Source organism: Ornithorhynchus anatinus, chromosome 2 (genome assembly GCF_004115215.2).
Source record: "Ornithorhynchus anatinus isolate Pmale09 chromosome 2, mOrnAna1.pri.v4, whole genome shotgun sequence".
Lineage (NCBI taxonomy): Eukaryota > Metazoa > Chordata > Mammalia > Monotremata > Ornithorhynchidae > Ornithorhynchus > Ornithorhynchus anatinus.
Genome location: NC_041729.1, coordinates 62,809,328 through 62,821,247, shown reverse-complemented (window position 1 = coordinate 62,821,247; position 11,920 = coordinate 62,809,328). Strand labels below are relative to the sequence as shown.

Below are 11,920 nucleotides of genomic sequence, written 5' to 3'. Positions count from 1 at the left end.
CAGGGACCGTCTCTATCTGTTGCCGACTTGTTCACTCCAAGCGCTTAGTACAGTGCTCTGCACATAGTTAGCGCTCAGTAAATACTACTGAATGAACAGCGCTTGGCACATGGTAAGCGCTTAACAAATACCCTCATTATTACTATTATCACTACACCGCTCTGCCGATCTCTCCCGAGCCGCCGTCATCTGCAGTCCCTCATCCCGGAGCGCCCCGGGTTGGTGACGGCGGCTGCCCGGGCTCAGGCCCTGCCTGGTCGTCTGAGAAGGCCAGGGTGACCGCACAGCTGGGTTCCCGGCGGCCGCGGTGCTGCTTCGAGCGCCCACTGGGCGCGGCACGCTGTGCCAGGCACCGCGGACTGGGCCCCGGGGAAGTGCCGTGCCCGCCTACTTCACCTGGAGGAGGCCCCGCCCCCACGGCGGGCTAGGGCCACGGAGGCGGCCGCAGCGGCCCCCAGTGGGGTCTGCCAAGGGAAGGACGGTGGGGACGAGGAGGAGAAGCCGGAGGGGTCCAGGTGCTCCTTTCCGCCCTCCCGCAAGCAACTGGCCGAAGGGCCTGTTTCCCCGGGAGTCGGTGGAACGGGGAGAGGTCTGCCCGCTGACCCTGGCCCCATCTGGTGCCCCGATCCTTCGGAGGACCCCGGGGCCGGAGACGTCTCCCCGGTGGAGATGGAGCTCGGAGGCGGCCTGGCTCTGCCAAGCCCCGGGCGGAGCAGCGATCCCGCCACGGGGCGGGGGCGGGAGGTGGCGGGTCGAAGGCGGCCCTCTCCCCACCTCCGAAATAGAGCTTTCGGAGCCCCCGGCCAGTCCTCCCCTTCCTCCCCGCCCCAGAGATGCACGGGCGGCCTCAAGTGTCCGGGCTCTTTATTGCACCGTTGGTCTCCATCCACGGTGGGGTCGGGGCTCAGAACACAGCTTCGGGGTCCGGAGCAGCACAGAACAACGGGCTTCCCGTAACCAGACGGAAGTCGGGGCGGCAGAGGCGACGACGACGAGGCGGGGGGGGGGCGCCGAGGGACCCCCGGGGAGGGCACCGGCGACACTCGGGCAGGAGGGGCGGGGCGCCACGACACACGCACCACGGAATCCACGAGGCCGAAGCGGCAGCGTCTGGTTGACGGGGGCGGTGGGGGAGGCAGGCTGGCGGGCGTTCTGCTCTGGGGGCCCGGGCGGGGTCAGAGGTCAGCCCGCCCGCCGGAGGCTCCAGGGGCAGTGCGGAAAGAGCCGTCGGGGCGGGCGGCTGGGAAGGACGGAGGGGGTGGGGCGCTCCCCCGGGCTCAGGGCACCGATGCGAGAACCGCCCCGGTCCCACCCAGGGAGCGGCCCCGTGCTGGGGGCGGGACGGGGCGGCCGGGAACGGACCTGGCCGTCGACCGAAGCGGAACGGACGCTCTCCCCTTGGACCCTGGCCCGAAGGCACCCGGCCGACTCGTCTGGATCCCTCCAAGAGGGGCCCGCTCCCTCCCCCGGCGGACCGCCTAACGCGGCCCCCCCGGGCCCGGCCGGAGCGGTGGGTGCCAAGGGGTCTGCCGGGGTCCCGGGCCGGTCCCACGGTCGCCTGCCCTGACCCCGGCCTGGGGCCCGGGGCGGGGCTGCCAGAGGATCCGCCCTGCCACGAGGGAGGACCGGGCTCCCCGAGGTCCCCGGGCTCCGCGGCAATGCTCCCTGAGCACGGGGGTGGGGGGCCGCCCGACCCGTTCCAGGCCACGGGGAGGAGAAGGGGAGGGGGCCGCGGGGCCACCCGGGAACGTGAACGCGGCATTCCAAAGGATACGGCCCCTCCCGCGGGGCCCAGCACATCCACGACGGACGGACACGCACGGACACGCACGGACACACCGGCACACGGAGAGAGGGTCGGACACCGGACGGCCCCAAACATGCAAACCCAGGGTGGGTGTTGGAGGGGGGCGGGGCGGGAGGACGGTGGGCGGCGGGGAGCCTGGCGCCACCTTTACCGAGGCCCCTTCCCCTGCCCGTCGAGCTGTGCCCACGAGCCGTATTTGTCCAGGTCGAGGGGGCTGCTGAGAGAGACAGACCGGAGAGCGGAGTCAGGGGGTAGGGGGCTCCTCTCCCCTCTGTCCCTCGGAGCCGTCCCCACCCCATCCCACCCGGCCCCGGCTCGCCCCTCGGGGTCAACGGGCTCGCCGTTGTGTGCCCAGGGTCCCCGGGGTGCGCCACCCCCGTGGCCCGCAGGTGGGCTGTGCCCGCCGGGGCCGGTGGCGGGCGGGGAGGAGCGGGCACCCGGCAGTCGCGGGCGCTTGGGCTCAGGGCAGGGTCCAGCCGGGAAAGACCACACGCGGGGCCGGGGGCGGGGAGGGGGAGGCAGGGGCTGGCCGGTGACCCTGACGGTCCACAGGCCCCAGGAAAGCGAGCAGGAGGCGGGAGGTGCTGGACGCACCGGGCCGAGGGTCAGCCCGGGGGCCGGGTGGGCGGGGGGACCGGGTACTTACGCCCCTTCCTCCTGCAGGAGAGCCAGAAATTTGCGCACGCGGTATTCGGGATCCATCTACGCGCCACGGGAGAGACACCGGGCCCGGGTCAGCCCCGCCGCGGGTCCGGGCAGGACCACCGTGCCACTCTACACGCTGCGGCCTGAACTTTCTCCCATCCTCCCTCGGGGGGGCCAGCGGGGGCCTTCGTGCCAGTGTCTTGGGGCCTGCTCCGCCCCACCCATCTGCCTCTGCACCTCCACCCGACGCTGGTCCTGGCCGTCGCCGTCGCCGGGTGGGCGCGAACGGCACCGAGAAACCCTCTGGGCTGGGGGAGGGGGTCCGTGCCCCCGGACGGGCTTCCCAGGGGGACAGGCTCTGATCCAACCCAGTGCAGGGGATCCGTCGGGGGGCCGGGGGAGCAGGTGGCGTTCCTTTCTGGCCGACTGTCGCCCGAGAAGCAGGCCCATCCCCACCCGCTCCGTTCCCAGACCCGGAACGATCAATCTCTCCAGGAGCGGGGTCGGATGAGCCCCCGCTGGGCGCAGCTCACTGCATGAGGGCGTTCAGACTTCCAGGCCAACGGCCAGAAACTCGCCGGGAGAGCGTCGGGGAGGGCACGTCCTCCAACGCCATCATCCTGGCCAAATGGGAGCGACAGGGCCCGGGCCGGGGGACCGGCACCGCCCGGGCCGGCGGGCTTTCGGCCAGTCTCGGGACGTGGGGGCGGGAGAGGTGTGCGGATGTGGGGAGAGCACTGGGAAATGGGGCAGGAGGAGAGAGGCTGAGCCCAGGTCAGAGGCGAGGACCCTCAATGCAGGGTGGCTGAGTGAAAAGAGCACGGGCTTGGGAGTCCGAGGTCATGGGTTCGAATCCCAGATCTGCCACTGGTCAGCTGAGTGACTTGGGGACACAGAGCTCGATACATAGTAAGCGCTTAACTAATACCGTTATTTTTCCTTTTCCCCCACCGAGGGCCAAGTGCTGGGGCAGATCAAAACGGGGCGGGCCGCATGCGGTCCCTGTCCCACACGAGACGGATGGACGGCGAAGATCTTACCCCCATTTTACACACGAGGAAACCGAGGTCCAGAGAGGGGAGGTGACTTTCCCCTGGAACAGGGGGCTGGGAGGCCTTTTTCCTTATGACCATCCTTTGCTCTACCGATGCACTTTCCACTTGCTGGCCCAGCTCAACCGGCCTCCCTGGGAACTACCGAATCACCGAGGGTTTGGAAGTCCAGAGTCTTCCGGGGGGGGCTAATCCTCGGTCACCACGCCCCCCCCCCCGCCCCCGCATCCCCTTCCCCTAACCTCTGGCCTCCGGAAGAACCCCAGTAATGCCAGAGGCCCCGAGTAGCCCTCCAGCCTGGAGACTTCAAAATAATCTTAATTAGGGTATTGGTTAAGCATTCACTATTCTCCAGGCACTGTACTGAGCACCGGGGCGGATAATTGGGTTGGACACAGTTCAGGTCCCACATGGCCTCAATCCCCATTTTGCAGATGAGGGAAACTGCGCCCCAGAGAACTGAAGCGACTCGCCTCAAGTCAAACCGCAGGCAAGCGGCAGAGCGGGGACTAGCGGCCAGGCCCTCCTGGCTCCTCTTTCCACTCGGCCGCACCGTTTCTCTGAGACGGTGGGTGGTCTTTGAGGGCGCCGAGGCCAGACCCTCTACCCCAGGATCGGTTCCCTGCACCAGGGCCGGCCAGGGCTGTGGTGGCGCCTCTTACCTGCAGTGACATCTCGATCAGCATGAGCAGTTTCTTGATCCCGATCCAGACCCTCTTCCCTTTGACTTGCTGGGCGATGGCAGCACGTTCCTTATCTTTGAAGTTGCCCAGGAGCTGGAAGGGCGAGATGGCGAGCGGGGCGTAGGGAGCCTGGGTACCCACGGCATAAGCCCCGGCTGCCTGCTCCCCGGGGTCTCTGTCCCAGAGACCAGGACCCCCGGAGAGAGGGTCTCGGTTGCTACAGTCAAGGATCTGATGTTCTCCAAGCCCTTCCTTACTCACTTTTGCTCCGACCAATCGATCAATCCGTGGTATCTACTATGTGCAGAGCACTGGGAGAGTTGGTAGACGTGTTCCCTGCCCACAACCAGGTCACAGTCAAGGTGGGGAGCCAGACGTTGGGCAGGGAACATATCTGCTGAGTCTGTTGGGCTGCACTCTCCCAAGCACTTGGTACCGTGGTCTGCACATAGTAAGCAGTCACTAAATACGATTCACTGATTTACTGATAAACGAAGGGGATGGGCACTGAGTGCTGTGGGGTTGGGATGGGGGACGAATAAAGGGAGCACGTCGGGATGACACCGAAGGGAGTGAGAGAAGAGGAAAGGAGAGTGTAGTCAGGGAAGGCCTCGTGGAGGAGATGTGCCTTCAGTAAGGCTTTGAAGGCGGGACGAGTGATCGCCTGTCAGATATGAAGAGGGCAGGACGTGGGCCAAAGGCAGTGGCGAGAGAGACCAGATCGAGGTTCGGTGAGTAGGCTGGTGGCAGAGGAGCGAAGGGTGCGGGCCGGGTAGTAGGAGGAAATCCGCGAGGAGACGTGGGAGGGGGCGAGATGATTGAGTGCTTTACCGACGATGATCTAAAGCTGCCTCCCTGCTCTGCCCCGTGCAGCAGACAGCCAGGAGGGATAGGGCGAAGCGAGGGAGGGGAAGGGTGTGAGGGTGGAGTGGGGCAGGGGAATGGGGGAGGGCTCCTCCTCCTCCTCCCAGCCTGCAACCTCCCGATCCCCGCTCGGCTTCCCCTCTAGCCCCAGTCTTAGCCCCGTCCACACCCAGGCCCCTCGCTTCCCACCCCGACCCCATCCCGCCTGACGAAAGACCATCCTCCTCCCCGGGGTGAGACCCACGCTCGCCTCCCTCGGCCCCCAGCCCCTCCCTGGCCAACGGGCTGGGACCAAGGATCGGAGCTCGATGGGTCTCGCCCGTGGGAAAGACGCCAAGGGCAGACCGGGCCGATGCGGACACGGCCCCTCCCGGCCCCCTCGACCGTCACGGCCCACTCGATCTCTTTTAACCGCCCGAGGCCCTCTCGGGTCGGGAGGCCTCTCTCCCACCTCGCGCGGAGGGAGACCCCAGCACCGAACCGCACCAGCTCAGGGACCACAACCAGTCCGAGAGCTCCAGTCACGACCACGCCACTCCAGCAAGAGGGCACGACGGTGTTTTCAAGGTGCGCGGTTGGGGCCTGGGCTGTGGGACTCCCGCCGGCCTTTGCTCCCACGGGGGAATCTCCCCATCGATGGCGGCTTCAAATCCGGAGGGAGGTCAGATACCTCCAGTACCACTGGAGTCTCCAAGGGCGTTTCCTGCTTGTTGGTGTGTGTCTGTCCAGGGGAAGGTGTACATGCCTCTGAATGTGTCCCGGGTGTGTATGAGTGTGTGTCTCTCTCTCTCTCTCTCTCTCCCCAGGGGGAGGCAGTCCTGTGACTGCGTCCTTGGGAAGATGTGTGCACGTGTTTGGATCGGTCCATCCATTCGACCAGGGGATGTGTGTGCCTGTGAGTTTGTGAAGCACGTGTGCGCACCTGTGTCTCCAAGGGAAGATGGATATTTCTATGTATGGCAGGCAGGTGGGAAGGAGAAGGCGACCGCGGGCGGGGCCTCCTGGGCTGGTGCGGTCACATCCTCCGTGCTGCGATCCCCGCCTGGCCCTCCATTCGTTGCCGGGTCCACGTGGTACCCCGGACTTGGCCCGAATGGGCCGGGGTGGAGGCCCCGCTCCCATGGACCCCGAGCCCCCCGGCCCCCCGTGGCGGCCGTACCTCCAAGGCCTCCAGTAGCTGCTCCCCGGTGGCGATGTTGGGCGTGTGGATGGTGGTGCTGAAAGCATTGAGCATCTCCATCTCCTGCAGCACGTCCTTGCGGCTCGTGGTCCCAATGATGAGCAGCTTGCGGCCCTGGGCAAGACGGGGAGGAAGGAGGGGGGAGCGTCAGCTCGCGGAGGGGCGGGCTGGAAGCCAGAGGGCTCCTCCGAGGAACCGAGGCTAGGAGAAGACACTTCACTTGATCCTGAACACCAACGAATGGAGAGAGAACCAGAAACCCACACCGAGGCGTCCGGGGTTGGACCGCGGTTGGACCCTCTCCGCCGGCCACGGACCCGCTGGACGCAGCACCGGGGGCTGTTGCCCAACTCAAAACAGACACCTCTGAGTTGGGCTGCAGCACACCTGGCTCCTCTCATGCCAACCCGCCCACTGGCCCTCCATCTCATCTATCGTGCCGCCGACCCCTTGCCCGCGCCCTGCCTTGGGCCTGGAATGCCCTCCCTCTCCACATGCGACGGACGTTCACTCTTTCCACCTTCAAAAGCCTTATGAAAAGCACACCTCCTCCAAGAGGCCTTCCCCGACCGAGCCCTCGTTTCCCCGGCTCCCTCTCACTCCCGTGCCACCCTTGCACGTGAATCGATTCCCTTTATTGAACCCGACCTCAGCCTCGCACTGTCTGACCTGCTGATCTCGTATCTACCCCAGCGCTTAGTGAGCTCGGCACAGTAGGCGCTTACCGAATACCATCGGGATCAACGGTGTTGATTGAGCGCTTACCGTGTGCAGAGCACTCTAGTACGCGCTTGGGAGGGTATGATACAACCCACTTGGTAAATGTGATCCCACCCACAGGCCTGCGAGTCACAGGTGGGCGGTAATCCCAGCTCCACCACTTGTCAGCTATGGGACCTTGGGTGAGTCACTTCGCCTCTCCGTGCCTCAGTTATCGCATCTGTAAAGTGGGGATTCGATACCTGTTCTCCCTAGACTGTGAGCCCTGTGTGGGACAGGGACTGTGTCCAACCTGATTATCTTGTACCTTCCCCGGCATTTAGAACGGGGCTTGACACATGGTAAGCGCCTACCAGATACCACAATTATTACTATCTGTGCCTCAGTTCCCTCATCTGTAAAATGGGGATTCACTGTGAACCTCACGTGGGACAACCTGATTACCCCGTATCTACCCCAGCGCTTAGAACCGTGCTCTGCAAATAGTAAGCGCTTAACAAATACCAACATCATTACTATCACGATTATTATGAGCTTACAGTCTAGAGGGGGAGCTTACAACTTAGAGGCTCGCAGGATTCGGGGCGCTGTCTCCGTTGAGACCCTTGATGGGATCCGCCGTGACAGAAAGGGGGGCTTGGCAAATCTGAAAACAGCGGGCGTTGGCCGGCGCGGGCCATCTTGGCCGACTGGTGCCCGGCACGGTGAAATCGCCATTTTGCCCAATTCGAGTGCTGGAAGAAATTTTAAAAACCAACCTTCCCCGGTCCCTCGACCTCTCCCGCCGCTGCTCACTCCAGCCTTCTGGTTGGGGGTCTGTACCGGTGGTCTGGGGCGGCGACCCCTGGATCGTTAAATGTTCCAAACTGGTGGTGGTGAGTGGGGTCCCCCCCCCCCGGCCTTCTCAACAGTTGGGAGCGCAGGATTGATCGGAGAAGCGGGGCCCAGCTCGGTGGAGGTTCCACCAACGGCGTCCAACAGCGGCACCGGAAGGCCCTGGGGGGGGGGGGGGATCGGGCTTGAGCCTCCCACCTTGGCTCCGTGGGGCAGGATGCCAGGAGAGGGGGATTCATTTCGGCGAGGAAACGGCCCATCTGATGGCAGGCCTGCCAAAATCAACAAGCCAGGAGGGGGCCTAATCCTCGGAGGCCCCCGGGGGGCGGCTCAGCACAATCACAATTTGGGGGGGAAGGGTGGGCGCTACCTGCTCGGCGCTTACTACGGGCCGAGCGCTGGAGTAGATACCGGATCATCAGGCCGGTCACCGTCCCTCCCTGGCCCACAGCTCGCAGCCCGAGGGGGAGGGGAGGCGAGGAAGCCGAGGGCGCGGAGAGGTCGGGTGACTTCCCCGAGGTCACGTGGTAAGCGGGTGGCGGGATCGGAACCTAAGCCCGGGCTCTTTCCATTAGGCCACGGACTGATGAGGAGATGCTGTGAGTCCTCAGAGATGCCGCTTCAGTGCAGGAAGCAAAAATTGGGGGGCGGGGGGACCGTAGTGACCCCAGGAGTCGCCCCCTGCTTCCCGCGCGGACGGATCCTTCTGGCCAGGCGCGGCCAGATCTCGATCCCCATGTGTCTTCGGACCAAAACGTGGCCCGGCAGAAACGTCCTGGCCACATGGAAGACCCAGAAAACGTGCCGGACCAAGATGGCCGGTTGGTTTTTCTCGCTCTAACAAAAGTCTTCGACGCCTCTGGCGGCCCAAGGCTCTGGCTGCCAAGCCAGGCCAATCTGGCTACCCTGAAAAGTTCACCAAGATCCTTAGGTTAGGCCACGATGGTTAGATTGTAAGGTTTTAAAAACAGCTACTTCATTGTCCTCCCCTAAGTGCTTAGTTTTCTGCGCCCAGTAGGCGCTCAGTAAATATTAGCGATTGACTGACTAGTTGACAGGATGACGGGTTGAATTTTTTCCATCTCTTTCCCACCGCTGATGGAATAAAGTTGGGCTGTGTGGTAAGCCCGGTCTTAATCAACCCGGCTTTTTTTTTAATGGTATTTGTTAAGCACTTCTCTGTGCCAGGCACTGTACTGAACGCTATATTATAAATTATAGTACTGTTTGTTGTCCCCTCTACACCATCAGCTCGACGTGGGCAGGCAAATGTACCCACCAACCCTGTTGCACGGCACTCCCTGCCCGGTGATGGCAGGGATCGTCTCTCTTTATTGCTGAATTGTACTTTCCAAGCGTTTAGTACAGTACCCTGCACACAGTAAGCGCTCAATGAACACGACTGACGATGACGATGATGGGGGTGGATACGAGAGAATCGGGTTGGACGCGGTCTCCGTCCCACTTAGGGCTCACGGTCTTAATCCCTATTTTACAGATGAGGGAACTGAGGACAGAGAAGTGAAGTGACTGGCCCAAGGTCACGCAGCGGCCAACGGAGGAGCCAGGCCTGCGCTTTTCCCACGACTCCCACTGCTTCTCTTGAGGATGACTTCCTTGAGACCCGAAAGTTGGGATCGTGGCAAACCCCGCTAAGGCAGCGAATGAGCTTCAGGCCTCATCAGAGGTTTAGGGAGCCACTTCACAGGAACTGCGGTTCGCAGGCGATTAGGCTCACCATGGAAACACTTCCATTTTCCGCTCCTGATTTTCTGAAGACTCCAGAAGGCAGCAGGGTGGGAGACGGGGGTGGGGAGAAAGGGTCCAGGCGGGCCCGGCCGAGCTGTCTCCCTCGTTGCCCCCGCCCCGGGCCACACCCCACAGACAACCCCAAGGGCCACGTGGCCGGCACCGCTCACGGCCCAGTGGCCTCACGAGCGGTTTCCCCCACGGGCGGAAATGACAAAATGGCAGATGGGGATCCCCGGTTCTCTTCTAACCACGGGATGGCTGGCTTCCATTTCCCGATGTCCCCCCCCCCCGCCCGCCAGCCTCCGTGCCCACCGGGCGGGGCCGGATGGGCGCCGGGTCACGAGGTGGGAGAGCCAGCCTCAGAGGCGGCCCAGAACCGGTCGAGGTAACTCTCGCCGTCAGTGCCGGCGACGAGAGCAGGAGGGAAAACCATCTTTTCGTTTCAGGAGATGGAGAATCGCGACCGAGTCCAGGAGGGGGCCAGGCGGGACTCGCCCCGAGCTGTCCAGACCCGCCCCTCCCGGGCCCCACCCCTCCGCACCGGGACTCTGGCCCCCGGATTTGCCCAAACCTGCAGTTGCCCCAGAGGACTGGGAGCCCCATGATGACGAGTGGGCTTCGCCCTCTCCCACTCATGGGCCGGCGTCAACACCCCCATCACACACCTACACACGTACACGCGCTCCGTCCCCGCCACCCCAGTCGTCCTAGAAGCAGCGTGGCTCAGTGGAAAGAGCCCGGGCTTCGGAGTCAGAGGTCATGAGTTCGACTCCCGGCTCTGCCACTTGTCAGCTGTGTGACTGTGGGCCAGTCACTTAACTTCTCTGCGCCTCAGTAAAATAGGGCTTAAAAGTGTGTGAGCCCCACGTGGGACAACCCGATTACCCTGTAACTCCCCCAGCGCTTAGAACAGTGCTCGGCACCTAGTAAGCGCTTAACAAATACCAACATTATTGACCGGCTCGGTGTCGGCAGCCCGGGCCGCCGGGTTCTCAGAGAAACCCTCTTCTCCAGCCCGGCTGCCTGCTGGGACGGCTCTTTTCACGCTTTCCATCCCATTCTGCGATCCCTTCTCCCGGGGAACATCAGGGGTGGGGGACGGGGGCCGGGGGGCGGAGAAGACCAATCGCAAGAAAGCCCTTTTTCTTCTGCTCACGCCATGGAGGGGAGGCTTCAGTGGAGTTTAGAGAGAGACACTCCACTGAATGTGAGGAGCAGCGGCTTCCCTCGGGCCTCCACGCCCCATAGAGGCGTGTGGGGGGTGGGGGGGAGGGTGTTGGGGGGAGACGGGAGGTGTTTCAGCCTCGTGTTCCACCCGGGGGCTTCTGGAACTGGGTCACCAGGTCGGGGGCAAATCTGATCCTGGGAGGTGAGGTGGGGGGAGGGGGGGCAGGATTTGAGAAGACAAAAGATGAGAATCCAAACGTCCAGCTGGCATTTTCATCTCTCTACTGGGGCCACCATCACAGTGTGGCAGGGAGGGGGCAGGGGGTTGGGACACTGGTCTAATAAACTAGTTTCTCTGGGCCGGCAAGCCACGGGATGCCTGACAATAATAATAATAATAATAATAATAATAATAATGTTGGTATTTAAGCACTTACTACGTGCAGAGCACTGTTCTAAGCGCTGGGGTAGACACAGGGGAATCAGGTTGTCCCACGTGGGGCTCAGTCTTAATCCCCATTTTACAGATGAGGTAACGGAGGCCCAGAGAAGTTAAGTGACTTGCCCACAGTCACACAGCTGACAAGTGGCAGAGCCGGGGTTCGAACCCATGACCTCCGACTCCAAAGCCCGGGGTCTTTCCACCGAGCCACGCTGCTTCTCGTGGCTCAATCCAGTGGGCCCTGAGCAGTCCCACGACTCTCGGGGTGAGAGCTGGTCACTGAGCATATGGAAGTGACCGATATAATAATAATAATAATAATAATTATAATGTTGGTATTTGTTAAGCGCTTACTATGTGCAGAGCACTGTTCTAAGCGCCGGGGCAGATACAGGGTAATCAGGTCGTCCCACGTGAGGCTCACAGTTAATCCCCATTTTACAGATGAGGTAACTGAGGCACAGAGAAGTTAAGTGACTCGCCCACAGTCACACAGCTGACAAGCGGCAGAGCCGGGGTTCGAACCCATGACCTCTGACTCCCAAGCCCGGGCTCTTTCCACTTCCTGGCTGGGCGAGCGGACCACTCACGGCGTTTAAGCGTTGAATCCATCTGGCTCTTCCCCCTCTCTCCCGCCTCCCGGAGTCCCTTCCCCTACTCGATCCGCGAATCCCACGGACCCTCACTCCGGGCGGGATTCGCCCTCCCCGGGAGCCGGGGGGCATCCCGGGGGCTGGCCCCGACTTCGGGACGGGCGACCGGAAGACCCAGATC

At 63.1% G+C, this 11,920-nt stretch overlaps 1 protein-coding gene across 2 annotated transcripts in view; it reads right to left on the bottom strand.

Moving 5' to 3' along the window:
* Positions 1-847: 847 nt before the first annotated feature.
* The window catches only part of NSF (N-ethylmaleimide sensitive factor, vesicle fusing ATPase), a 76,999-nt gene continuing 65,926 nt past the window's right edge, over positions 848-11,920 (bottom strand). Inside the window, exons 18-21 of one of the 2 annotated variants that reach the window (XM_029057479.1) lie at positions 6,211-6,345; positions 4,167-4,280; positions 2,454-2,509; positions 848-2,024 (exon numbers count right to left, since the gene is read on the bottom strand). In XM_029057479.1, coding sequence (XP_028913312.1) covers positions 1,955-2,024; positions 2,454-2,509; positions 4,167-4,280; positions 6,211-6,345 — 375 coding nt within the window. In that variant the 3' untranslated portion in view covers positions 848-1,954. The remainder of the gene's footprint in view (positions 2,025-2,453; positions 2,510-4,166; positions 4,281-6,210; positions 6,346-11,920) is intronic. The other variant, XM_029057480.1, reaches the window with a different exon arrangement.